The 24,473-nt window shown below is 37.5% G+C and overlaps 3 protein-coding genes across 7 annotated transcripts; all 3 read left to right on the top strand.

Annotated features, from left to right (window-relative positions):
• Window positions 1–316: 316 nt before the first annotated feature.
• LOC107859910 (transmembrane and coiled-coil domain-containing protein 4) lies at window positions 317–7,623 on the top strand. 5 transcript variants are annotated; one of them, XM_016705066.2, is made up of 15 exons: window positions 317–787; window positions 877–958; window positions 2,364–2,867; window positions 3,644–3,806; window positions 4,075–4,227; window positions 4,578–4,675; window positions 4,887–4,978; window positions 5,206–5,276; window positions 5,369–5,504; window positions 5,871–5,930; window positions 6,032–6,114; window positions 6,204–6,280; window positions 6,439–6,509; window positions 7,151–7,208; window positions 7,279–7,623. In XM_016705066.2, exons 1-15 carry the CDS (start codon window positions 567–569, stop codon window positions 7,411–7,413), a joined length of 2,004 nt encoding a protein of 667 aa, XP_016560552.1. In that variant the 5' UTR covers window positions 317–566; the 3' UTR covers window positions 7,414–7,623. The 5 variants fall into 5 exon arrangements, with proteins under 5 accessions (XP_016560552.1, XP_047263150.1, XP_047263151.1 ...); XM_047407194.1 differs by lacking the exons at window positions 7,151–7,208; window positions 7,279–7,623 and adding an exon at window positions 6,819–7,131 and having other exon boundaries at window positions 331–787; XM_047407195.1 differs by lacking the exons at window positions 7,151–7,208; window positions 7,279–7,623 and adding an exon at window positions 6,822–7,125 and having other exon boundaries at window positions 331–787.
• Window positions 7,624–8,609: 986 nt separating this feature from the next.
• Window positions 8,610–14,921, top strand: LOC107859912. Its single transcript, XM_016705068.2, has 5 exons — window positions 8,610–9,247; window positions 10,468–10,637; window positions 10,961–11,036; window positions 14,382–14,451; window positions 14,547–14,921. The coding sequence occupies exons 1-5, from the start codon at window positions 8,989–8,991 to the stop codon at window positions 14,656–14,658; spliced, it is 687 nt and encodes a 228-aa protein (XP_016560554.2). The 5' UTR covers window positions 8,610–8,988; the 3' UTR covers window positions 14,659–14,921.
• A 524-nt stretch (window positions 14,922–15,445) lies between these two features.
• Window positions 15,446–23,031, top strand: LOC107859913 (protein FMP32, mitochondrial). The gene is made up of 7 exons (XM_016705070.2): window positions 15,446–16,173; window positions 16,288–16,419; window positions 16,519–16,578; window positions 21,988–22,064; window positions 22,181–22,237; window positions 22,391–22,457; window positions 22,549–23,031. Exons 1-7 carry the CDS (start codon window positions 16,036–16,038, stop codon window positions 22,666–22,668), a joined length of 651 nt encoding a protein of 216 aa, XP_016560556.2. The 5' UTR covers window positions 15,446–16,035; the 3' UTR covers window positions 22,669–23,031.
• Window positions 23,032–24,473: the final 1,442 nt, after the last annotated feature.

Genomic DNA, 24,473 nt, shown 5'->3' on the forward strand with positions numbered 1-24,473 from the left:
ATCGAATTATAGTACAATTTGGTTTGAACAAAGACGATATAGAACTTGTGAAGTACTTTCAAATAATTTGTCAGCATTCTTTGAGATCAAAATCATATGGAGTAAGGGTTTAACTTCTAGTAAACATAAAAATGTCAAATAATTTGCAGTAAAAAATAAAATAACCGTGATGTGCGCTTACCATATTTATTAAACAACATTATTCTTCCTTTTATCTCATAATAATTGATCGAAATCATCAAGTATCACTGTGTGATATTGTAATTGCAGTTGAATCTTAAGTAAATTAACTTTTATTATTCGGATATTACAGTTAAGCTACACCAAAAGAGTATCAAGTTATTTCCTTTTTCTCCTCCTGCTCCCCCTACTACGAAATTTGTCTTTTCGAAAAGGGACAAAAGCATGGGCCCTGCGTTTACGCCACGTGTCCAAAAGATGAAAAGAACATAAATCACCCCTTTAAATGTATGAGAAAATAGAGCGTTAGGAAACTGGGGAAATACCAAATATAGGAGTTTTCATTCAGAAAACTTGAAATTCTTCTTCAGTTGGAAACAGAAACGATGTCGTCTTCGACATTGACGCCAATGCAGAGGTACGCAGCCGGAGCTTTGTTCGGGCTGGCTCTTCATCAGGCTCAAATTCATCAGACTTGTCCATTGGGCTTTCCCTCCGACGAAGACAACAACGAACGTATAAGCAATAGCAGCAGTAATGATTCCGTCTCCGACGACCCTCACCTATGGGTCCATCAATCTTCCGGCCTCCTCCGCCCAGTTTTCAAGTTAATTCCTTTTATTAGCTCTCTGTTATTTGAATTAGTATTCAACAATTGATTACTCGAAGATTATTCATTCGAGCTGTGGTGAACAGATTTTTAGAGATTGATGAAAAAGCATGGAGTGGACTAGAGGAAACTGCTGGGCTTTCATCACCAAAGCATCACGTTGGAGCGGTTAGTTTTCTAATTAGCGTTGAGTCTTCTTTTCTGTATGTTGAGACCATTAGATAATTTGCTGACAATAACTCACACACACGTCTAGAAGATGCAAGTAGTAGAAATGAGGATGTTGAAATGGACGTGTGGGCATACTAGGAGAGATGGGATAAAAAATGAAGCTATTCGGGTCTCTGGGGTGGACAAGATGAGGGAGGCGAGACTATTATACTAAGATGGTTCGAGCATGTGAGGAGAAGATGCATAGATTCCCAGTGAGGAGATGTGAGAAGTTGGCTATAGTGGTTATAAGGAGAGGTAGAGGTAAATCGAAGAAATCCCGGGGAGGGGTGATTAAAGGAGATGACATTCCTAAAGTTTACCGAGCACATGACCGTAGATAGAATGGTATGGAGTTCAAGGATTAGGGTAGAAGGTTAGTAGGTAGTCAATCATGTTTCCTTTTTAGTTTTGTTATTGTTACTCTCCTATTAAGTGGTAAAGTTGCTGCCATGTGACCAGGAGGTCACGGGTTCAAGCCTTGGAAATAGCCTCTGGCAGAAATGCAAGGTAAGGCTCGTACGATACACCCTCGTGGTGGGGCACTTCCCTGGACACCGTGCATAGCAGTAGCTTTATTGCATCGGGCTGCCCTTTTTTTTTCCTATTAATTTATTCTTCGATTTTAGTATTACAAGGTGTTTTCCTTTGCTTCGGTAATTGTATTATTTGTTGTTGCTATTGTTCTCTTTCTCATTGTTTTTACTTTACGTGTTGTCTGTAATGCTGTACTTGAGCCGAGGATCTATCGGACACAACCTCTCTACCTTCTCAAGTAGGAGTAAGGCTGCGTACACACCACTCTTCCCAAACCCCACTAGTGGAATTACATTGGGCTTGCTTTTGGCCTTAAATTGTGGGTTTTATTTGGGAAGCATTTTCTGGATCATATTTCAGGGTTTGATTGGGTCTAAAACTATGTGACATATGGTAATTGTATAAAGTGGAAGACAGGGTATCATGGACTTGTTTTTGTTATGCTTAGGAATGATAGTATGTCTACTTGTTGATTGAAGCATGCGACATGATATATGAGTTATAAAGGAAAAAGATTTCTGCCCAAAATGATGAGCGGCTTTCCTCCTTCTGGTAGATTTTTTTCCTTATGGGGAAACATTTTAACTATTTAAGGTAGCTAAACACTGGAAAATAATTTCATCACCATAGCGTGCACACCCGAACTCTAGTAAATATTAGACAGGACTTTGTTGCTATTGTTGATAAATGCTTCTAGCAGAAGGGAATAACTGATTCTTTTCTTTTTTTAAAATCTTCCGATACTACCCTCAGCGAGTGTAATTCTGTACCCTTTTGCTGTTAATTGCTTGATGCCATAATGACTGATGTTACATTAGTTTGACAGTTTCTAAGGTCACTATCTGTTTCTGAAGAAGGTGCTGATGCTTCTTCAGAAGCAGCAGAGAAGGAACTTGATCTTGCAAAAGCCATCGATGCTATGGCATCAAGCATGGAGAGAGCTTCGCATGATGTGTCCAAGAAGGAGAAGCAGCGTGAATATGAGGATAAATGTCGGGAGAAATTATCCCTTGCTGATACGCAATCTAGGTCTGAAGTCGAAAATACTACAAATATTGAAAATTACCAAGAGAAAAGCAAGAAGTCATCTAGCATTGAGCAAGCCCATCTAGAGTCCGTTAGTGGATTTGATAAAAAGCCAGTGGAGGAGGCATCGACGCTTGAATACTCTAGGAAAGTTACTGTTCTCTATCAACTTTTCTCAGCTTGTCTTAGTCAATCACCTGAAGAGAGTAAAAAGTATACACGAAGAAGGAGGGGTTATGATGCACGACATCGTGTAGCTTTACATTTGCTAGCTACATGGTTTGATATCAAATGGATCAAAGTGGTGTGTTCCTGCATCTACAACATATGTGATTTCTGCAATGTTTTTGTTCAATCATTTTTTCTCTTCTTGTTGTCTCTTCTGGAGTGTTTTTCTTTAATACTACTGGAAATCCTAGTCAATTCATGCTAGATTTGATGCAGGAATAATTGACGTATTCAATTTTTACTAAAATGTTTTTGTAAGTTTTTCCTTGTGCATAATGCAAAACTCAACTCCAAAGTAGGAGAAAATCAAACGATGAACACTCCCAACAAGGAGAGAAAGTAAGAGCCCCAATTAGTAATGTGAACTCGATAGAACTATCCTGCACAAAGGAAGATGGACGATTTAGGATGCCTTCTATTTTTGACGTGTGTTATCATTACTCGTTCCACCTTTTCCCTTTTTTCTTTTTTGGTCTTTTATAAAGGTAGTCAAATGATGGGGAAAACTTTCATACAAGATGTATCCTGCCTTCATCAAAAAAGATGTATGAACCGGGATTTCGGGAAGTTACATTATCATTAGAAAAAGAAGAAAAATTGACATTAGCTGTTGGTTCCACTTTTTGATGTCAAATTTTCTTTTTCTTTACCATAATATGACTGCAGAAGCAAAGACATGTTTTTTTTTTAAAGTTTAATCTGGCAATATTTTTCTTCTAGACAAGGAAAACAGCTACTTCATATGAAAGGAGCCTGTTGTAGTGATGCAGAATTGCGCCGCCCAAGGCTATAATAACTTAAAGCATGGACCTCCTTAACATTTTATGTGAAAAAAGGAATTATCTGCTGCAGGAAGCCATTGAAACCACGATTGCTTGTTCTGCAATGGCCCTGAAAGAAGAAGAACTAAAGGAACAAAGCCGATCTCCTAAAAGCTCATGGGCTAAGTGGAAACGTAGAGGTATAATAGGCGCAGCTGCAGTTACTGGAGGAACCTTGTTGGCAGTTACTGGTGGTATGGCATCCCAGACTTTCTTAAGTTTCTTAATGCAGGTCCTGACATGATTAAGCAGACCTCTTAGGAAACAGATTTCTGGCATGTTTAATCAAACCTCGAAGGAAATAGATTCTTTGTCCTTTTAGTGACAAGCCTTACAGGAAACAGATGGCTTCTCCTTTCAGTCTTCATTAGATGCATAAATAAGTTGGAATGTGATTGTGGAGATCCCTTGTATGAGATGGATATGTCATAATTTTGTTGCTTTTGTTTTGTTCTTAAACAGGTTTGGCTGCTCCAGCAATAGCTGCAGGCTTTGGTGCTTTAGTCCCTACTTTGGGAACTCTTGTTCCTGTGATTGGAGCTAGTGGGTTTGCTGCTGTTGCTGGTGCTGCAGGAAGTGTTGCAGGTTCTGTTGCAGTTGCAGCTTCATTTGGAGGTAGACACATGTTTCATAAGATATCTTGTTGCACCTCCTTTTTCCTCGTAAGTTAATAATGGAAATGAGTAGAGTGATTTTGCACTTCTCTTTTCTTTTAATAAGGTAATGTTATTTCATTAGGAAAAGTACCAAAGAGGTACCGAAAAATACAAACGATGGTGCTAGGAGCACAATCACATAGTAGCTCATACAATCCAAATGATAAAATGGATGATCTAAATCATTTACACAAGTGCTTTTGCACTTATCAGGCAGAACGGTTTAGATTGATTTGTGGAACTTGAACATCTTAAAATTATCCTCCAGTTCGTTACTAAGGGTTGTCACTGATATTTTTGCTTACCCAGCTGCTGGAGCTGGACTTACAGGATTTAAAATGGCCAGGAGAACGGGAGATGTTGATGGATTTGAGTTCAAGGCTTTAGGAGAAAACCATAACCAGGGGGTAAGTAATTAGTCTTGAGTTTTCTAATTGAAACTGTCCTGTAACTCCTGCCTGTGATTCCTTGTTTCAGTTAGTAGTTGGGCATTGCAGTCTGCATTTTGTCTCTTTGAGCTCTTTCATCTTTATTCTCATAGTTGTCATACATTATATTTTTAATCATGGACCACAGGAGCTCATTTATGTTTTTCTCACTTTGCATTTTCGCTATCAGCGGCTGGCAGTTGAGGTTTTGATCTCAGGACTTGTTTTTAAGGAGGAAGATTTTGTTAGACCTTGGGAAGGACAACATGACAACTCTGAGAGGTAAAATTATTTTTTTTTATAATTTTTGTTGGTTGATCTTCATTTGGATAGATGATTTCGTTAATCTAGGTAGACACACACACATATGTTTGTATTTATGTATGTGTATATAGTTTATGTTTATATGAGAGTGTATATATATTGACCAATTTGTGTTGATACTTCCCGTATCTGTTGGTGAAGACTTATAATGCTGAAACCCCTCTTACATTTCTCATTTTCTTCAGATATGTGCTACAGTGGGAATCGAAGAATCTTATTGCTGTAAGCACTGCAATTCAGGATTGGCTGACATCAAGTAATAAAGTTGTACTTTGCTTTTCAGCATACATTGACCAGCTACATTGCCGCCGTGATCCGTTAGGATGCTGACATCATCACTAATTACAGGACTTGCAATGGAGTTGATGAAGCGAGGTGCTATGATGACTGTTTTAAAAACTCTTTTGGCAGCATTGGCTTTGCCAGCAACATTGCTTGCAATGACAGATTTTATTGACAGCAAATGGGCAGTTGCTGTGGACAGGTTCTTGTTTGTCTGTGTGTCTTTGTGTCTGTCAGTGAAATCTCTTTCTTTGAGCTTGTTGTCATGAAGCTGTTTTATCTTCCATTTGTCCATGTGACATAATAAGAAGTAAAAGGATTAGATTAATATAATTGCAGTAATGATGAGAAGAACCTATATCAGTTTTCTCGTTAATCTTTTTTGTCCATGGAAATTCTAATCTTTGAAATTTTGTATTTCCATCTTTTGTTTCGATGGAATTTATTCTGGCTCCAATTCTGCTTCTGCTTAAATTATCAAGCAGTTCTACTATGATATTGTGTTATGTCAAAGCAGTGTCTCGTACTTTGATTGGAAAAGTGAATTCTAACCTGTTGTTTGTTTCAGATCAGATAAGGCAGGAAAACTTCTGGCAGAAGTGTTACAGAAAGGATTCCAAGGACACAGGTAAATAAGCTTAAATAGATTCTAAGCATTTTCCAGTTGAGTCTCCTGAAAGATTGAGTTTTCACAGCAGCCACACTGTTGGTTATCCATGAATATTTCAGGCCTGTAACACTTGTAGGGTTTTCACTTGGGGCAAGAGTTATCTTTAAATGTCTCCAGATTCTGGCTGAGAGTGAAAATAATTGTATGTGTTGTTTTGAAATATGTTTTTTCTTTCTTACATTTTATCATTTGCTTAAGATGATCTTAAAGTATTTTCTTGCATTTTGACAGCTGGGCTTGTGGAAAGAGTTTTTCTTCTTGGGGCACCCATTGCAATTAAAAACATGAACTGGGAAGCAGCTAGAAAGGTTTTTGCTCTCCTCTTTGTTGATTTCAGCTACTATTATTATAGTACGTGCATATTTTTCCCCTTCCCCTTTCTCATTTGTTTTCTCTACTATAAGGCTTGGACTTATCTGCTCGGTTACCTCATTCTTATTTGAGGATCTCTCTTTCTATTTTACAGGTTGTGGCTGGTCGATTTGTGAATGCTTACGCTACAAATGATTGGATGCTAGGAATTGCCTTCCGTGCCAGGTTTGCTTTTTCCGCAATCATTGTACTGATGTTGAAAGTGTATTGGGTTGAAGTTGAGTTGGGCATAACCGGTTTTAGATCTATTCCCTTGTCCCCTTTCGATGTTGCATTTTGACTTGGCACAGTTATTAAGAAGTATTGAAACTATGATACATTCATCACTTCTTAAAAAATGGTCATATTCTGATAATTTTATATTGTAGAATAATAAAATAAGGTCAAAACTGCTTTGCAAGGGTAAAGTTGGGTCACATAAAACATTTTGTGTCATTTTTGAACCCCCTGGCTGACTCAAGTGTGGTATTCAAGTAGGGAGCAGGGTAAAGGGGCAGACCGCACTCTCGAGCTTCTAAATCTGTGAGCCAATTTGGGTAGGACCAGCTAACGCACAGGGTATTTCTAGATTATAAGAAAAGACTTTTCCTAAGATATATGAAAACTTCATTTAAGAATAGTGCACAGTAACTGGGGATAATCCAAAGATGGAAAACAGGACAAGCTGTGGATGGAGGGAGAACATGTTCCGATAATCCAAAATGGAAAATAGGACAAGTTGTGGATGGAGGGTGAACATGTTCCCTGTTTCGCATGCTGGTTTATGCTTCTACTTCTTTGTAACTGGTGCAATTCCTCTTAAACAGTCTCCTGGCTCGAGGCTTGGCTGGAATTCAACCAGTTGATGTTCCTGGCATTGAGAATGTAAGTTTGCTTCTTAAGGATAACCACATTTGGATCTCCATCGTTTCTTGCTTAAACTTCACTGTAACAGGTTGACGTAACTGAACTCATCGATGGGCATTCCTCCTATTTATGGGCTACCCAAAGGATTTTAGATCTACTTGAGCTTGATGCCTATTATCCTGTAGTCCTTGGTCGAGTCGCTTTGCAAAGACAGACTTCGTAACACATTTTCTTCCTCAGATAACTGTATTTTGGGGGGATTGTATCTGTTACGGCGTTACAGGAAGTGTATAGGTAGCCAGGTCATTATATGACCACTAGCAAGCAGGGTTTTAGTATGGAGCATCTGCCTGTTCCTTGCCAAATTTATTGCTTATTATGCTAACAAATCTTATGCTTCGATTTATTTCTACTGTTTTTTCTTTTTCTTTAGTTATCCTTAATATTTGTACTGTTACTACTTTTCTTTCTTTAATATTTTCATTCATCAGACTTTTTACTCTTGCTTTTCTTTCACATCATTTTTTGTAAAATATAATTTTCTTGAGTCGAGGGTCTTATAAAAAACCTCTCTACCCACCTCACAAGGGTAGGGTAAGGTTTGCATAGCATTTTAATGCAGGTGTTTAGAATTAGTAATTAAGATTTCTCTTTTTGATGACATTGAACGAGTCTTCTATAAGTTAAACAATTTTAAATGCTACAATGAAAATCAAGGAATAAGGTGAAAAATAAGAGAAAATGACTTTTCTCTTCTTCAGAGATTATGCTATTTATAATTTGTATGCCATTTTTATTCTATAACTAAGGTCATGGAAGAAAAACAATTGTTTACATCACTATACATTCGTATGGTGTTTTTTTTCAATAAAAAATAGCATCAACAAAATGTCTAGGATAATTTCAGAAGTGGGGTAGGAAGAGGGTACGAAGCTTTGCTCTTACCTTGTGAACGTAAAGAAATTATTTTGAATAAGACCCTTAATATAATCACGTATAGAAAGGAGATACAGTAATGTAAAAGGAACAATAACAACACATCATATGGTTATCGAAGTAAAAAAAATATGTAATAATAGAATTGGTGAAAAGATGGTATGTGAGTAATAATTTGCAAGTGTGACATGTATTATTATCTCTTTCAACATTTTTTTGATTTATCACTATTTTTTTTTGTATTCACGATCGTCAATCTCCGACATCTCCTACACGTTTGAATTATATCTCATTTGCAAGTTCAGCGTGTGTTTGGGATGGAAGAAGGATAATATTTTTTTTTATTTTTTGCATGTTTGGTTGGATCACTTTTTTAGAAAATAATTTCTCTAAAAAAATGAGTACCTTAAAATAAGAAAAAGAACTCACTCAATGGAAGTAGAATTTTATAAGTGACATTCTATGTTTGTACTCTCCTGCCCACCCAATTCCTTCAACCCCCACCCCTTGACTATCTCATCTCCACCGTCCCCTCGAGCCCACACCCTACCCCTACCCCCTCTCCCACTTCTATTTCTTTGTTAAATAGTATATAAATATTTTTGAGTTAATATCTTTTTACTTACTTATTAAATAAGTAATAAAAAATAAGTAACAAAGGCAATATTCAATACCAAACACACCCCCTTAGTTTGATAGAATCGATCAATTTAAACGTGATGCTGAATGCATGCACGAGGGTTCGATTCCCCTAAGACGTAGAGGAACAATAGAAAGTTAAACACGCTTCATAGAGCTAAACCAAAGAGAAAAATCTAAATCGACTTATTTTGCTGTAAGAGCCAAGGAGAGGGGAAAACAGATGCCGGAGAAGAATGATACGATCGGAAAAGGCAACAGTTGCTGCGTCGACGGCAACAGCAAAACCGTAAATCCAATCAAAGAGGCCGGTGCCGGTGCCCGAGGAACTGGCTCCGGCGAAGGCGTATCTTCATCGGCGACATCATCATCATCGAAGAATCAAGGAAAATCATGCAAAGGATGTCTGTATTACTCGTCTACTTTCAAATCCAATTCTCGCAATCCTCTCTGTCTCGGCCTTAGTCGTTCCCTTCCTCAAGGTTCGCCTTTTTTAAGAAAAATAAAATTGCTTGTATTCAAAACTGGAAATGCTTTGTTACTTGCTTATTGTGCTTCTCTTTTGCTAATTTTATTGCTTGAAGTGATTCTTTTTTCTGTTTTTCGTGGATTCATTCAACTTGCTGCTTAAGATGAACAAATTTCTTAGTTACTGGTGACTTATTAGTACCTAATAGTTAATTGCTCAATAGAAAGTGTAGAGATACTAGTTTTTGAGAATCCCTAATTGGTCTTAACAGGCAAATTATGAGTATTGGAGCATAATGATTATTAAGGATTCATACATCGCACCATCTAGTTAGGAATTGAGGTGCAATAGTTGTAGTAGTAGGACTTGATCCAATTTGGTCTAACTGTGGGTTTCATGTTAACTGTGTTATTTATTTCACAGTCTCTCTATATATTTGATAAGAAATTGATGTTGGATTAACTCAATCCCAATAGCTAACTCATGGGGTGAGGACTGCCCGATTGTTCAATACACAAGTGATGTGGAAAACTAACACCCTCCCGCATTCCGTCTTGCCAACTGGAGCATGGAATCATGGACAACATAATAAGGGCTCCAACATTTGGTAAACCAAGAATTGACATGGGTTTGACTTTGATGCCGTGATAATAAATGGACCTCAGGCCAAATGAAACCCAAAAGCTAGCTCAGGAGGCCAGGATTGTCGAAAATCATAATAATTAGCCTGAATACCCATTATGTGGGAAAATTTCAACAATATTGTTACAGATACATGTTGCTTATGCTCTAATACTCTAAAATATTAAACTTTTTTGGCAGGTGAATTAGTTCTGCTCTAGATTCCATGTCATATGAACTATCCTTATATATATACATATAAATATATATATATATACATATAAATATATATATAAATATATATATACATATAAATATATATATATATATACATATAAATATATATATATAAATACATATAAATATATATATATAAACATAAAAATATATATATATATATATATATATATATGTATGTATATGTATATATATATATATATTTCTGTGGGAAAACAGGAAGTATAGAATTTCTTGACTTAACGTGCTCAGTTGTTGGCTACATAGTCTCTGCTACTGTATCTCATTATGCATTTAATGTTACCAATTGTTTGCATATTAAAAATTAGACCTGGATTAAATGTGTGCTGAGACGGGTTTTGATGTTTGATAAAGTACCTCGATATATTGTTGGGGAATCTGAGAAGGAAGCTTCTAAGGAAGGCCGGAGCCTTACAGATTTTAGATATGCTTGTGTCGGTTATTCTGTTTACTTAGATCAGAAATCTCGATCAACGGATGCACAAGAGGCACAAACGGAATTGCCTGTCTGTGTTGGTCTTGAGGTTAGCATTCTCTTCTTTCTATTTTTAAGTTTGTTTCATGCATTTTTTTCGTGTAATGATGTGTTCTAGGATAACTATGGAGAAGTAAGCAATTTTTTTCTGCCCGAGGTGCCTTTCTTTTACTAAGTTACAGAAACAGCGCGACTGTCCGTAGATGTCTTTTACTCTCCTCTTCAGACCACTATTATGTTTACATGCAATTTAACCCTTCGAAGAGTATATATAGGAAGAAATAGCCCTGAATAACTTAGTGTTTTCTGTATTATCATTTCTGGTTACTCTATATTTTTGGGGGCTAAATTAACATAGAAAGTGTGCCATAGGTTTTGGTGGATAAAAGACCCAGTTCAGCTGATGCAGCTCCTGGCCATGCTCATGCTCATGCCCGTAACAGAGAAGGTAACTGCATTGGTTTTATTTTGTCCATGCCGAAAAATCTATACGATGCAATGCTTATATGTTATTGCTTATGTGTTTAGGTTGTTAATGCTTCATGTGGATGTCTAGATTTGGTTCAAACATTTTATTACATTGGAATGTGTTCTAGTTCCAGTTTCCTGATATTTAAATTTCCAGTAAAATGTTTTAATATTACTTACATGCTTGGTGAAAGTTTATTCTCATTTTAACCTACTGCATTTCCTTTTTATGTTTCTTAAAGTCAAAAAAGTTCCAGAAATATCCTTTATCAAGAAGTCTTCGTTGGCAAATCAAGACTGAAGAACTTGTTTGTTCTTGTCATTTTAAAGCCCAATCACTGTTTTCAGCTTGGAATCCTCATTATAAATAAAATAATGGGCATCCACTGGAACAAGGTTATTGAATTCAATGTCTTGCATCCAGAATATATTGGTTGGTTTGACCTTTTTAGGTTCTGCATCATAGTGGTTTTTCTCCTAAGGACCAAGACAAAAAGTACCAAGGCAGAACTTTTTTGATAAAGTACTACTGATGCAGAATTGTTGCACTAGTTTTGCAGTGCTTTTCTCTGTTCTTCATAGTTAAAGTAAATCATACCAAGTTGGTTCTAGATGCACACACAGTGCTTAAAAAAAGTATGCCTCCCTAGAGTCCAGCCAACTATCTATGCAACATGGTATTTCCTCTTTATATAAAGAATTAAGAGAGCGTTTCTTTGTCTGACTACTAGGATTGATTCTTGGATCCTTCCGAAAGTTATTATGTTCATCACTCTCCATTCAAAAACATACATAGGGGGCACCCAAGGGTGTGACCTAATGGTCAATGAAGTGGTTGAGAACCATGATGTCTCATATTCAAATCCCAGTGGAGACAAAAACTCTAGGTGATTCTTCCCATCTGTCTTAGCCTTGGGGGGCAGAGTTACCTGGTACCTGATGTTGGTGGGAGGTGACAGGTATCCCGTGGAATTAGTCGAGGTGCACAAGAGCTCGCTCGTACACCATGTTTATCGAAAAAAGAAACATACATAGGGGTGGGGTCTTCAAATCCTTTTTTCCTTTTAGCTTATTCCTAAGTTGCTTGGACTCTCCAAAAATTTTTCCTCACCCGTGTCGGATCCTTCAAAAATTGCACAACTTTTGATGGATCCGACCTATATCTGATTAAGCTTATTCATCCTCCTGCTTGTCATTCTTTCAACCATTATTCTAGTAGCAGCTATTATATTTTGAAAATGGGGAACATCATGACCCAGTTTTGAGGCGATGCTGCTGTGTGGTAGGTTGTGATCCCGTGACACCTCAACTTAGGAGGAGGAGTCCCCCATTGTCAAAACACAAGAGGGATGCTGGGTATATAAGTAAGCAAGTCTTACTCCCTAGTGACGCGTTTTAAAGTCGTGCGGACATGGGCCCAGAACGGACAATATCACTAGTGGACGGGCTAAGGGAGTCTCTCGGGCCTTCGTGGCTCGGGATGTCCGTCGCGGCCAGGGCCCCGGCTCGGATCGTGACAAAAATGGTATCAGAGCCGCTTCTGTGTCAGCCCTGTCGATGTGGGCCAGAGTTCAAACTGAATTTAGGCAAATCCCGCCGATGTGGGCCAGAGTTCAAACTGAGTTTAGGCAAATCCCGGTAAGGCGGGGAAAACTTCAGTCCTGAGTCTAGGAAAATCCCATTCGGTGGGGCAAACCTCAGCGAAGACGCCGAGTCCATAAGGGGGTGTACGTAACACCCCAACTTAGGAGAAGGAGTCCCACATAGGCAAAAACACAGGAGGGATGCTGGGTATATAAGTTAGCAAGCCTTACTCCCTAGTGACACGTTTTAAAGTCGTGCGGGCCTGAGCCCAGAGCGGATAATATCACTAGTGGACGGGCTAAGGGGGGCTCTCGGGCCTTCATGGCTCGGGATGCCCGTCGTGGCCAGGGCCCCGGCTCAGGTCGTGACAGATCCACATCTTCTTCGTGCCTTAAAACAGATTTAACATCTATTCATGACAATGAGTCCTCTCCTTATTTTTGTTTCTGTTGTTGGTATTACTCTTCACGTTGCACATCATGTACTGAAAATCACTCTCTTGGGAAATTTTTTGCTTCTCATCGTGAGCTTAGATAGGGCCTTGAGCTACCTCCAGCAATTAAGTGACTACAGACTACGGTATGACTTAACAGAAAGAATTTGAAGATGATTCTTTTACTAAAATTTTATTGACCTTCTTTAAACTGTGAGTGGAAATTTTCCAGTTCATGCAGTGGAATCTTATATTCATCATCTAAAGATCATCCCACACACATTATCCTACATCCCTTTTAAGAACGTCTGCAACCATTACCTATAGATGAAGCCACAAGAACTCTATAGATCTTGAGATTTCTGACTTTCAAAGTTTGCCCTCTTTGAACTTTACCGCCAAGAGGAAGAACAAAATACTAGTAGGGAGCTCAACTATTTTACACCTTTTAAAGAAAAGATGCCCCATATATATGCATATACAAACACACGCGCACACACACACACATATCTCTCTCTCTCTCTTTATATATATATCGCAATCTTTTCATCAAAACAGTATCTCCTCACCTCGCTTAAAGCTTCCATTACAAACAAGAAGACCGATGGAGATAAATGATCTCCTCGTCTGCTGCTCCTGCTCGTTTTTGAAGGACATACATATATAATAATAAATTTACTGGCACTTGTTACCGTTCCATTACAAACAAGAAGACCGATGGAGATAAATGATCTCCTTGTCTGCTGCTCCTGCTCGTTTTTGAAGGACATACATATATAATAATAAATTTACTGGCACTTCTTACCCTTCTAAAGAATACCTAATGTCTTTTTTCAATTAAGATTCTAACTGCAGTTCTATATATCTTCAATTAGTATTTGTTAGTAGTAGGATATGAACAGAGTAGCATGGCTTAGTGTTATGACTACTATTCATTTTGGGAGAACTCCTTAACAAGGAAATTTTGATATTCCATATTTAAAGTATGGTAGGATGTTAGATATCTTATTCGTTGTTTTGATTCAGACATATCTTCTTTGGCTTCTTTGTGTTCTAATTCATGGGTAACTGTTGTTGCTCTTCCATGCATTTCATGTTATTGGTATAATGTATTAGTCTTTAGCAAATGAAAACCTCTAAACGTGGCATATTACTTAGTAGTTTCTCTTAATCTGATACACAATGTAATTCAGGGGTATTGTTATGAAATGTTTATTATTTCTTGCAGTTATTTGGAATGTTAAGCTCATTATGTATTGGTTTGATCATTAGCAACGTAATTTGATTCTTCTGTTTTCCTTTAAAAAGATGGACATGGACTTCCACAGCCTCGATCAAATAAACCAGCTAACTCAGGCGGTGATGAGTTCTTTACCAGGCAAGCAGAGTTTGAATTTTGATACATGAAATCTGCTTCACGTGATGCACTATACAGACTTGTTTTATAACAAGGTTGTTCCCTTGAAAATACAGGTTCACAAGGAATGCTAATTTGGTTGCAATGGGGGTTGCCAAGAACGTGCGGAAAGTGGGAAACCGTATAAAAGAAAGTGTTGATGACATCTTTGATCGACGCCCAAAATAGGATTCTAATCCTGAAATAGAGAAAAAGCATTGAGCTGAAGGTTGCTTCACCAAATAATATCTTCTTTTGTTTTATTCGTCTTCGAATAGGTTAAATGAAAACCTTGTAATGTGTATTTTGAGATTCATTTTGGTTAAATCCATAATTTAGATATGCCATTTGTAGTTGACATGCAGAATTAGCTCTGACCAGGAGTGAGTTCTGTAATCTTTTGTATAAACTGGTTATGTTGTTGGTTGAGGAAATGCAGAGGAATTCATTTATCTTGGTTTGACGCTTCCTTAGTGAATAATTTGGTTGAGCTCGAAGCCTTCGAACTGTCATCTGCAGTTCTGGTGGTGGGAATTTTTGCTGAGATCTCTTCATTGGCCGAAAACATTATGGATATCTATTCTAATTCTGGAACTTTCTGCCTTTCGTTTTTCCTGGGGCTCCATTATTTGTCCACACTTTCTGCTCTATAAGTAAGGTGGAGATTCCCAGCAATGACTTTCCTGAGAGAACTCTGCGTGAAGATCAGCTTCTTACCAGATCATCTTGTAATTAAACCACCACTGACAAGAACCTTGCTTTAGGTTGTGTAAAAAAGTCTACAGGTTAAGTATTGTCCTGAAAGTATGAACCTATTCGGCTCTGGGACCGTTGTTATAGGCTCCTAAGTATGCAGATATTACCTCCGGTTCGCCGGAATTAAAATAGAAGCTGTTGCTGATGCAACATGAAATTAGAATCAGCATATGGACCAGTCACAAATTGAGAAGTGAAGTCACCATAGAGTTGTCGTCTTTCTCAATGATCTTGGCCTCCACATCTATGTTGAATTTTGGCGCTCTGCTCAACCAAGTCTTGCCATGCTTGGACATTTGGCTAAGACAATGAGCAACCAAAACAAAATCGCACTTACAAAGTTGTAGGTGCCCAATCACTTAAAAGTAAAACCTCCATAACATTTGTTTTCCAACCCGTGTCTCTAAAGCTTAGGATATCCATCACTTGAATATTTTTTTAATGAAAATATATTCTTCTAGTTTCTTTTTGTAATAAAATTCCCTTCTAGTGCCAGCAAACTTCTTACAAGAATCCAAATAGTATGACCGATGACGTGGTAAAATTACTGATTGAATGTACTGCAATACTTTGCTGAAAATGGAAACAGCAAGCAAGGTTCAAACATTAAAAAAAATAATAATAATAAAGAAATGCTGAACTATTTCACACTTCCCAAGAAAAACGTGGTGATTTTCTGCTCCTTGATAAGAATAGACTACCATCAATGGGACTTTTCTACTTTCTGATTTCCAAATTCAACTTGCTTGCCATAGTCAATTCTTCTTGAACGATCAGATTATCAAGTACGATTCCTCTGTTTAAATTCGAATGGCCGCATGTAAACGGGTCGGATATTTCGGACCTAAACTCGGAGCTCTCGCCGGACGCAACCGATTCGACGGCCGACTCCTTTCGAATCATCCTTTCAACGGCAAGCGTTTGTTCCTCGTCGATACTCTAGCTCTAGTAATTTCTCATCTTCCTTCTATTATTACCAAATTGAAATTGAAGAAAATTTGAACTTCTTTTTAGTTGTGAATTTGGCCTAAGAATGAAGTAGTAGTGTTTGTTTTTTGTTAGGTGAGAAAATTGGAAGGACAAGGGGTGCCTACGAAGCAAGCAGAGGCTATTACTGCAGCTATTACTGAAGTTTTGAGTGATAGCTTGGAAAATGTAGCTCAGACTTTTGTTTCTAAAGCAGATTTGCAGAGAGTAAGTAATTTTTACATGTGATGTTGAATTAATTATTTTTGGTATTTGTAATTGTTTAGCGTAAACTTTATACTAATGTGACATTAGTTTTATCTATAGCTTGAGATGATTCAAGAAGCCAAGTTGTCCAAATTTAAGTCCGAAGTTCAAAGTTGTCAGGTATGAATGAATTATTCACCTTGAGAATTTCTGGATTCACATTTTGATGTGCGGAGTATGGCTAATTTACTTTTTCAATGGTTGATCTTCCCGAATTTTACTTGCCCCTTTTTATAAAGAGATACTGTTGGTGGAAAGTTTTCTCCTTTGTCATTGTATATTTTGGTGGAAAATTTTCTCTTTCTGAAAGGAGTGATCTTAAGATAACGCTTCAATGCCCAGGATGATATAATAAAAAGAGCTTTCTTTTTCTAGATATCGTATCACCAATGACCAACCCTTGGCCATTCTCTTTTGGTTGTTTCCCTTCTCAAAATCCAAATATTCTATCAATATTCGTAAAGGCCATAATTTTTACATTAAATTCACTTTTTATGTATTCAAGTTTTTCTGCATATCTAAGTTTGATAACAACAGCATAGCTGAAATCCCACAAAGTGGGGCATATCTAAGTTTGATGCTTTTGCTTAATAGATAAGAACATTCCGCCAGTGCATTAGGTGTGGATCATGTGTCCCTGTCTTATCCAAATTGTATGTGAAACTATCCTGAGGTTCTTAAATGCAGTCATGTCCAGCTATTCCCTTAAGGAACAACAACAACAGACCCAGTGTATTCCCACAAAGTGAGGTCTGGGGAGAGTAAAATGTACACAGTCCATACCACTACCTCCGAAGAGGTAGAGAGGCTGTTTCCGATAGACCCCCGGCTCAAGAATGAGAATAGTATACCAAGGCCGTAATGAAACAAGAGACATGGTGGATAACATAAACGGAAATAAGAGATAAGAAATAATAACAATAAATATCAGAGAATTCCGAAATAAGAGAAAATACGAGCAATATGCAATAAATATAAGAAAACGGATACTCACCTAGTAGTGACATACTCTCACAATACCTAAGACACCCACCACACCCAAACTCTCCTAACCCCTAGCCACAACCCACACACTCACACTCACACTAGCCTTCTACCCTAATCCGCGACCTCTACACCTTCCTATCTAGGGTCATGTCCTCAGTAAGCGGAAGCTGCTCTATGTCATGCCTAATCACCTCCCTCCAGCATTTATTTGGCTTACCTCTGCTCCTCCTGAATCCATCCAAAGCTAGCCTCTTACACCTCCGAACAGGGGCATCCATGCTCCTCCTCATCACATGCCCAAACCATCTCAACCTGCCTTCTCTCATCTTGTCCTCCACCGAAGCCACTCCCTCCTTCTCCTGGATGATCTCATTCCTAACTTTATCCCCTCTAGTAAGACCACATATCCAACGCAACATTCTCATTTCCGCCACCTTCAATCTTTGGATATGGGATCCAAAGATTTGAGATGTATGATCATAAAAAGTATAGCTACCTGTATATTGATATTTGAGCTGTCAGTCTGTTCTATAATGAGACAATCTCAGGTGTTTAAGTTGTTTTTGCTGATAATTAGAAGCATAATGGAGAACATACTTAATAGAGCGATTTTTGATAGGTACTTCACGTGTTCAAGTGCTATTCTGGTTTAATGTCCGGATTGATGTTGCAGAGCTAATCAACGTCTCTATATGAGTATAGTAACATGAATCTAATCTCTTGAAATGATTTACCACACGAGATATCTAGTGAACCTGTAGATACTCAGTTTGGGATTAGTAACTTTTGTAGTGTCTCACTGGACTCGGAATGATTTTTTTTCTTTCCCTCAATGATCTACTTTAGATTAGCATTTGAATTTTGCTTAAAGTAACTAGTATTTGAACTTCTATGTCGATTTTTACAATAGTCAACTGAAATAATGAGAATTTAAGGCACTTGCCGGAAAGTGCCTTTTCTCCAAACATTGAAATTTGATTTGGAAGGTGGAGCAATTACCTTTTTAATATAGTAAGAGGTGATGAAGATGGCAATGCATGTGCCAATGAAAGGATTTGATGCAAGGTGTGAGTCTGTTGAGTAGATGTAAGTCACTAACGTGGTTGGTATGTCAAGAGATGTGGCTCTGTGGGAGGTCAGGGATTGATCAGACGGTAGAGATTGACAATGAGTGAGCCTCAGATGTGGCGCAAGTGAAATATCAGAGATGACCTGCTGCTTCGAGAATACACGAAGAAAGTATGAGTTAAAAGACCAAGTGACATCTGGAGAGGATCGGGCTAGCCATGATATTCCTCCTCCTAAGCTAAAAATAACCTAGTCCTAACTTATCAATTAGGAAAAAACCTAGTTATACATTTAGAAGCACACTGCTAGCTTTATTGGGTGTGTTTTTGTGGACAGAAAGGAACAGACATGGTGTACCAACTCCAAACCAGTCTATTAAGGTTAGATGCTTTTTGTGCTTATTTAGTTGCCACAATTTGTCCCGTGTAGATTTTATTGAATTTTTATTGAATTTCTGGTCCTAGCATAGTCCCTTATGTTATGTAGCTAACTCACCATATTGTTGAACCTCGTTTGTAGTTCTTTTCCATCTTGTGATTCCATCCAAGAAGATTTTTACTTCATTAAAAAAACTTTCTATCCCAAACATAATAGGTGGTAGTGAATATAAAGTACTGTGGAGATAAGATGGAAATCTGATCTGTAGGATCGTGGAGTGCATATGCTTTATGAGGTCACAAGGTGTAAGAACAATATTAAGACGTACAAGCAGAGTGCAAGTTGTTTCAAGTGTTTATTTTTAATTTTTTTCTTGATAACCGTGGTGTTCGGGCCAGCTTGCGCGCACCTCGACTAATTCCCTTGTCACCTTCCACCAGCAACAAGTACCAGGTAACTCTATCCACCAAGGCTAGGATAGATGGAAAGAAATCACCTAATGTTTTTGTGTCTACTGTATTTGAACCTAAGACCTCATGGTTCTCACCCACTTCATTGACCACTAGGCCACACTCTTGGGTGCTCAATCAAGTGTGTAATTTTTGTTCAGCTAATCCTATTTTGTCCGGAAGTGCAAATTAACTCAAGACTCTTTGTATCACACTGGACTAAAGTAGATCCAATCCAATTATCACAATCACATATGGAGAGTGTCATGAGTATTTGCAACTTGGCATGCAGTGGAAGTTCTTTAGAGGTTGAGATAGTAAGTTTTCATGACTCGTGATTTGTCCTGAACTTTGGTCTTGCATACAAACAATGTTCAGAGAGTTACTTGGGGATCTTTGGTAGAGTGTATAAGAATAGTGTTTTAGGGTGTCTTAGTAATATTGGGATTAGTAATGTTGGGACTAGTTATGTTGTTTTTATCTCTTATCCACTCTTCGGTTTGGTGTATTAAGGGCGGTTCTTTCTTTAACCAGCTTATCCATGTATTACAATTACCGTGGTTTGCTATGTATTCTTCCACAATGGAATCTGATAAGTGAGATCTCGAGTAATACACCATATAACATTGAATAGAGTGTATAACTAATACATGTATTAGTTATACATTGGCTGAAAATCCTACCAAACAAAGAAATATAATTTCGTTTCTAGTACATGTATTAGATTCTCTAATAGTTTACTGTGCTAGTCAAACGATTAGTTGAAAGGAGATTAAAAGGACAATTTTGAGTGTAAAGGTAGACTTTAAAGTCAAAAGGAAAGAAGATTAGCTTGTTCAATTTGGATTTCCATTTGAGAACATTGGCTACTTTAATGGTTAAAGATGCAAAAGAATAGTAGAGAAAATGATCGATCACCAATAAGGTGATTAAAAGGCCCCGGATGACTATGAAACTCATGCAATAGGATTTCCTGAGGTTATTTGAGGAGACAACTGGGGAAATGTTTGGAACTGGATAAACTCTAATGCTCTGCATGTATTGTCTATAGATTCTTCCTGTGAAACATTCTGGTTGCCACACCATGTGGAGAGTATTGTTTCTGTCGAGCGCGAGCAGTCTTGTGAAAGTAATTACATTGAGGGCGTGAACGAGGTGATTCGCAGCTTCGGTGGAACATATTCTATTTCAGTTCTGTACAGTTTGTGTGGTCTAAGTAGCTGTTGTTGTCTGAGAAGACATGACTGAATCAAGGGGTACGACGAGACATTGTATTTGAGGACCAATCATCAACAGTTGGAATGGAAGATCCAGGCTAGATATGGTTGAATGAGTCATGTTTTGGTTGGTAACATATACTGAGAACTGTGAACATTTTTGTGACTGCTCTTATTGCAACTTTTTCAGTGATCGGAGCGAGTTCATTGAATTCGTCCATAACAACCTGAAGCTATTCCAAGTACATTGACATATCCTATTCCTGCTTCTAGATTTGATTCTTTTTGAATCACATCATAGAGATGAGATATATCATTAATGTATATGGCATAAACCTTTTGCAAACTTGCTATTGTATTGTGAACATAAGGACACGTATTATCAAATTCAAGTCAATAGAATGCCTACAAAACTGTGCACTGACTTTTCTCCCTCAGCTTGTTCTCAACATCAATCTCTTTGGGTTTCCCTTTTTTTTTGGTTGCAAGTTATTTGTGGACTCTGTTCTCCACACAATTGGACAGAGGGCCATGGTAGGTGATTGGCTTCTGCAATCAAAGATGATGCGGTAATCATGGGGCTGGTGTTACTAACAATCTAACATCGAGGTTTTCAGAATAATGTTTGCCAAATCCTACATTCATATTCATGAATTGAAAGAGCTCAAAGGTAATATGTTTGTTTGAAATTTAAATATGAAAGTATAATACAACCTTAAATTTGAGGAGGACTGCCAGAGTAGGTGGAAACAGCCCTGAAAGTGAGCTAGAATTATAGAATGTGAGTATTCAGTTGCTTAAACGATTGCCAGAGTTTGCTGAAAATTTTCAGAATGTAGGTGGGTGATGTTGAAGTTAATTGGCATCCTCAGCATGATAAATATTTGTCAAATGTTGCATAAAAGTGTTTTTACTTGTCTGTGCGTGAGGCATTCTGCAACCGACTCCAGAGGCATCTGATTGTGAGTGGTGGCTCGTGAAGCTCCAGTGAGGGTGTGGTTTGGTGGATTCTTCTTGCGATGAATTTTTAAGTCTTGTAATGGCGATTGTTTACTTACAACATTTTTGGACAGTGACTAACGGGCAAAAAGCTGCTGAAAAGGGATACAGTAGTGATTTTCTCCCATTTGTTTCTCGTGACCGCAGCGGAGAGTCATGGTTTTCTTCTGATAGTGCCTCTGATAATCTGTCAGATATGAGAGAATTGATATGTGATCCTGTTCTTGATCAAAAAAAGAAAACACAGATGGGATCATGCGAGTCCACGCATTGGACTTTACATACATATAGTACTAGCACAAGCGTAGTGCATATTAGTAAACCTCTTAATTCTATGTGTCTATTAAATTGGAGTTATTTTTTTCTTTCATGATGATTCATGGTGTCTGAACTTGTAAAATGATTCATGCTTCATTCATTCGGTGATCCAGGAGAACCACTTTTCTCTACTGCAACATGAAATTGAAAAACTCAGAAGTGATATAGAAAAGATGCGCAGTGAATTGAGGTTGGCCTTCGCAATCTGGATTTTCTTAGTACCACACTGACACTTTCATTTGATGGTGTGCTTATTTTGAATTTTATCATTTTTTTTTCTCTGGTCTCTGTTCTTTGTTATTGCAGGTACGAAATTGACAAAGTCTCTGCTGGCCATAGGTTGGATCTCAATCTTGAAAGGGGGTAAGGAGTTACAGTCACTATTTCATTTTGCTGCATTGTCTTCAGTATTTTTGTAGATTAAGCCACCAGTTTAATAATCATTAATAGTGGGATTTCAGATTAACTGCTAGTGACCTGTTTACAACTAGTGTCAACCGTTGTCTCTCTGTGCAGGAGAATTCGGGATGAACTAGCAAATCAGAATCAAGAAACAGCTAATCTCACTAACAAACTTGATCGAGTGAGTCGAATAAGTTACTACAGATTGGTATTTGATACCTGGTAAATTGTACTAATCCTTTCTGCCTTTGTATGTAATTATGTTATTCCAGGAAATTCATACACTAAGGGCTCAGTTGGAAGCTGCAAAATATGATGTTATAAAATATTGCATAGGTACCCTTGTCTCTATATCTGCTGTTGGTTTGGCCGTTGTCCGCCTTTTGAAATAAGTGGCTGGAGTACAATGCTAATGATGGATGATAATGAATATAGTTGTTCAACATCTGTGATGCTCAGTGTAGTGTAATGCTGTATGACACCTAAATTTCAATTGCATTAGCAGACATCATAACTATAGCATACTAGTTAAATGTGCAATCCAGTTGCATCTTTTTACTTTTATGCTACTGGCTCTCCCATGACCCAACCCCCAGGTTTTGAATGGCTTGAAAAGGGTTCTTGCAAAAGATACATCTGGGCAGTGGTGTAGCCACATTGGCGAATGTGTGGTTATTTTAATCCCATACATTTGCCAGATTATGTTGTATAAATTTTCTTTTATTTATATATATTGAAAGTCCCTTCCCTTCAAACATAAATATATGCAAGTTCCACTAGCGAGTCTGTTGAAACTGTGAAGACGCTCGTTCCTTGGATAAATATGTGTCAAACTGGACAATAGCAGTATATTATTTCTTCATATGGACAATAACATATTTACATATGTGGAGCACTGGACCACAAACATCATTTTAGCATCCTGCCTTGCTGCAATAACTCAAGGATTTTAGTGTATGATTTAGTCTTTACATCCTATGGCAATAGGCACATGCAGCTGACACTTGGCTGGGGATTGTGTCTTAATGCCAGCCATGTATTCATTCCTAAGGACATGGTTCTGCGACTTGCCAATTATTGTAAGATTTGATAGTATCGTGCATGAAGAATTTTGAGGTATTGAACTTCAATTCAATTTGAAAACGATATCTAACAAGTTTTTGATCCCCCAAAACCAAAATACTTGCCCTACCTATCTTGCTTTGGGTCGGACCATTCAGATAAAAAGTCATAACGACACTTTAATTTGAAAACGATGTCTAACTAATTTCAGGCCATTTCTGTTGATTCTACAAAATAGTTGGCATACCTATCTTACGTAAGGCCATTCTTGTTGATCCCCCATGGATATGTTAGCTATCCATGCATATTATTTCTTTGTTGGTTGTATGTTTTCACATCTGTTACCGATATATATATATATCGGTAGGCTAGAATGTTGGTTGTATAAATTTAAATCGGGTAGCAGCGGCTGGTTTTGAACCACATGTTTCTGTTGATTTAACAAATAAATGAAGTAGATTGAATATTATGATGAACAACTTCTGTTGTACTTTAAGCTATATACATTGATATTGTAAAAATAAAAAAGTTGCACCATACTAATTTTAATTTGGATAGCATATTTGTTACAATCATTTTTACTAAATTACCAATTAATACATATGTAAAAAATCTGCCTGTAATTACTTATGATCTGATTGTGTAAATATTTTCACATCATCAGTGCACATAACTTAAACCATATGTCAAAGGAAAGAGATATTATGGTAAGACTTATGCATAGCTTGACCAGAAACGTATTCGAGTTTGCTCTCAGTTTCTTCTTTATTTTATTTTCATTCTTTTTTCTAGTCATTTCACAACTAATACTACTATGTGTATGTATTAGTTATTGTCAGAGAATACCGCACTGAAGTTTTTTCAAAACCATCTATTGGAAATGCACGTCAATTATTGAATTGACTATTCTTATATGTCACAAAAGAAATTTTGTCCTTTAATGTACCCAAATTAAAGTTTTCAAGATTATCAAGTAAACTAGCTCCCTAAGAGCATCACATATTCAACTTAATTTAGGTAGCTTTCGACTTCCAAGTGTCAACTTTCTACAATAACATCAATTTTAGGGCGTTGGAAGAGTTATCTAAATTTAATTCCGAATCGTGCTTATGTAATGGATGAGTCGATGGTCTTT

This window comes from Capsicum annuum, chromosome 2 (genome assembly GCF_002878395.1).
Source record: "Capsicum annuum cultivar UCD-10X-F1 chromosome 2, UCD10Xv1.1, whole genome shotgun sequence".
In the NCBI taxonomy this organism is placed as follows: Eukaryota; Viridiplantae; Streptophyta; class Magnoliopsida; order Solanales; family Solanaceae; genus Capsicum; species Capsicum annuum.

Bases quoted from the DNA above. Each gene is read 5' to 3' on its own strand.
- LOC107859912 (XM_016705068.2), top strand. From the start codon at position 8,989: ATGCCGGAGAAGAATGATACGATCGGAAAAGGCAACAGTTGCTGCGTC. The intron at 10,638-10,960 runs GTTAGCATTCTC...AGTGTGCCATAG, and splicing joins CTGTCTGTGTTGGTCTTGAG to GTTTTGGTGGATAAAAGACC. The intron at 14,452-14,546 runs GCAAGCAGAGTT...TTGAAAATACAG, and splicing joins GGTGATGAGTTCTTTACCAG to GTTCACAAGGAATGCTAATT.
- LOC107859913 (XM_016705070.2), top strand. From the start codon at position 16,036: ATGGCCGCATGTAAACGGGTCGGATATTTCGGACCTAAACTCGGAGCT. The intron at 16,579-21,987 runs GTATGAATGAAT...TCGGTGATCCAG, and splicing joins CCGAAGTTCAAAGTTGTCAG to GAGAACCACTTTTCTCTACT. The intron at 22,238-22,390 runs GTAAGGAGTTAC...CTCTCTGTGCAG, and splicing joins GATCTCAATCTTGAAAGGGG to GAGAATTCGGGATGAACTAG.
- LOC107859910 (XM_016705066.2), top strand. From the start codon at position 567: ATGTCGTCTTCGACATTGACGCCAATGCAGAGGTACGCAGCCGGAGCT. The intron at 5,931-6,031 runs GTAAATAAGCTT...TGAATATTTCAG, and splicing joins AAAGGATTCCAAGGACACAG to GCCTGTAACACTTGTAGGGT. The intron at 6,115-6,203 runs GTATGTGTTGTT...GCATTTTGACAG, and splicing joins GGCTGAGAGTGAAAATAATT to CTGGGCTTGTGGAAAGAGTT.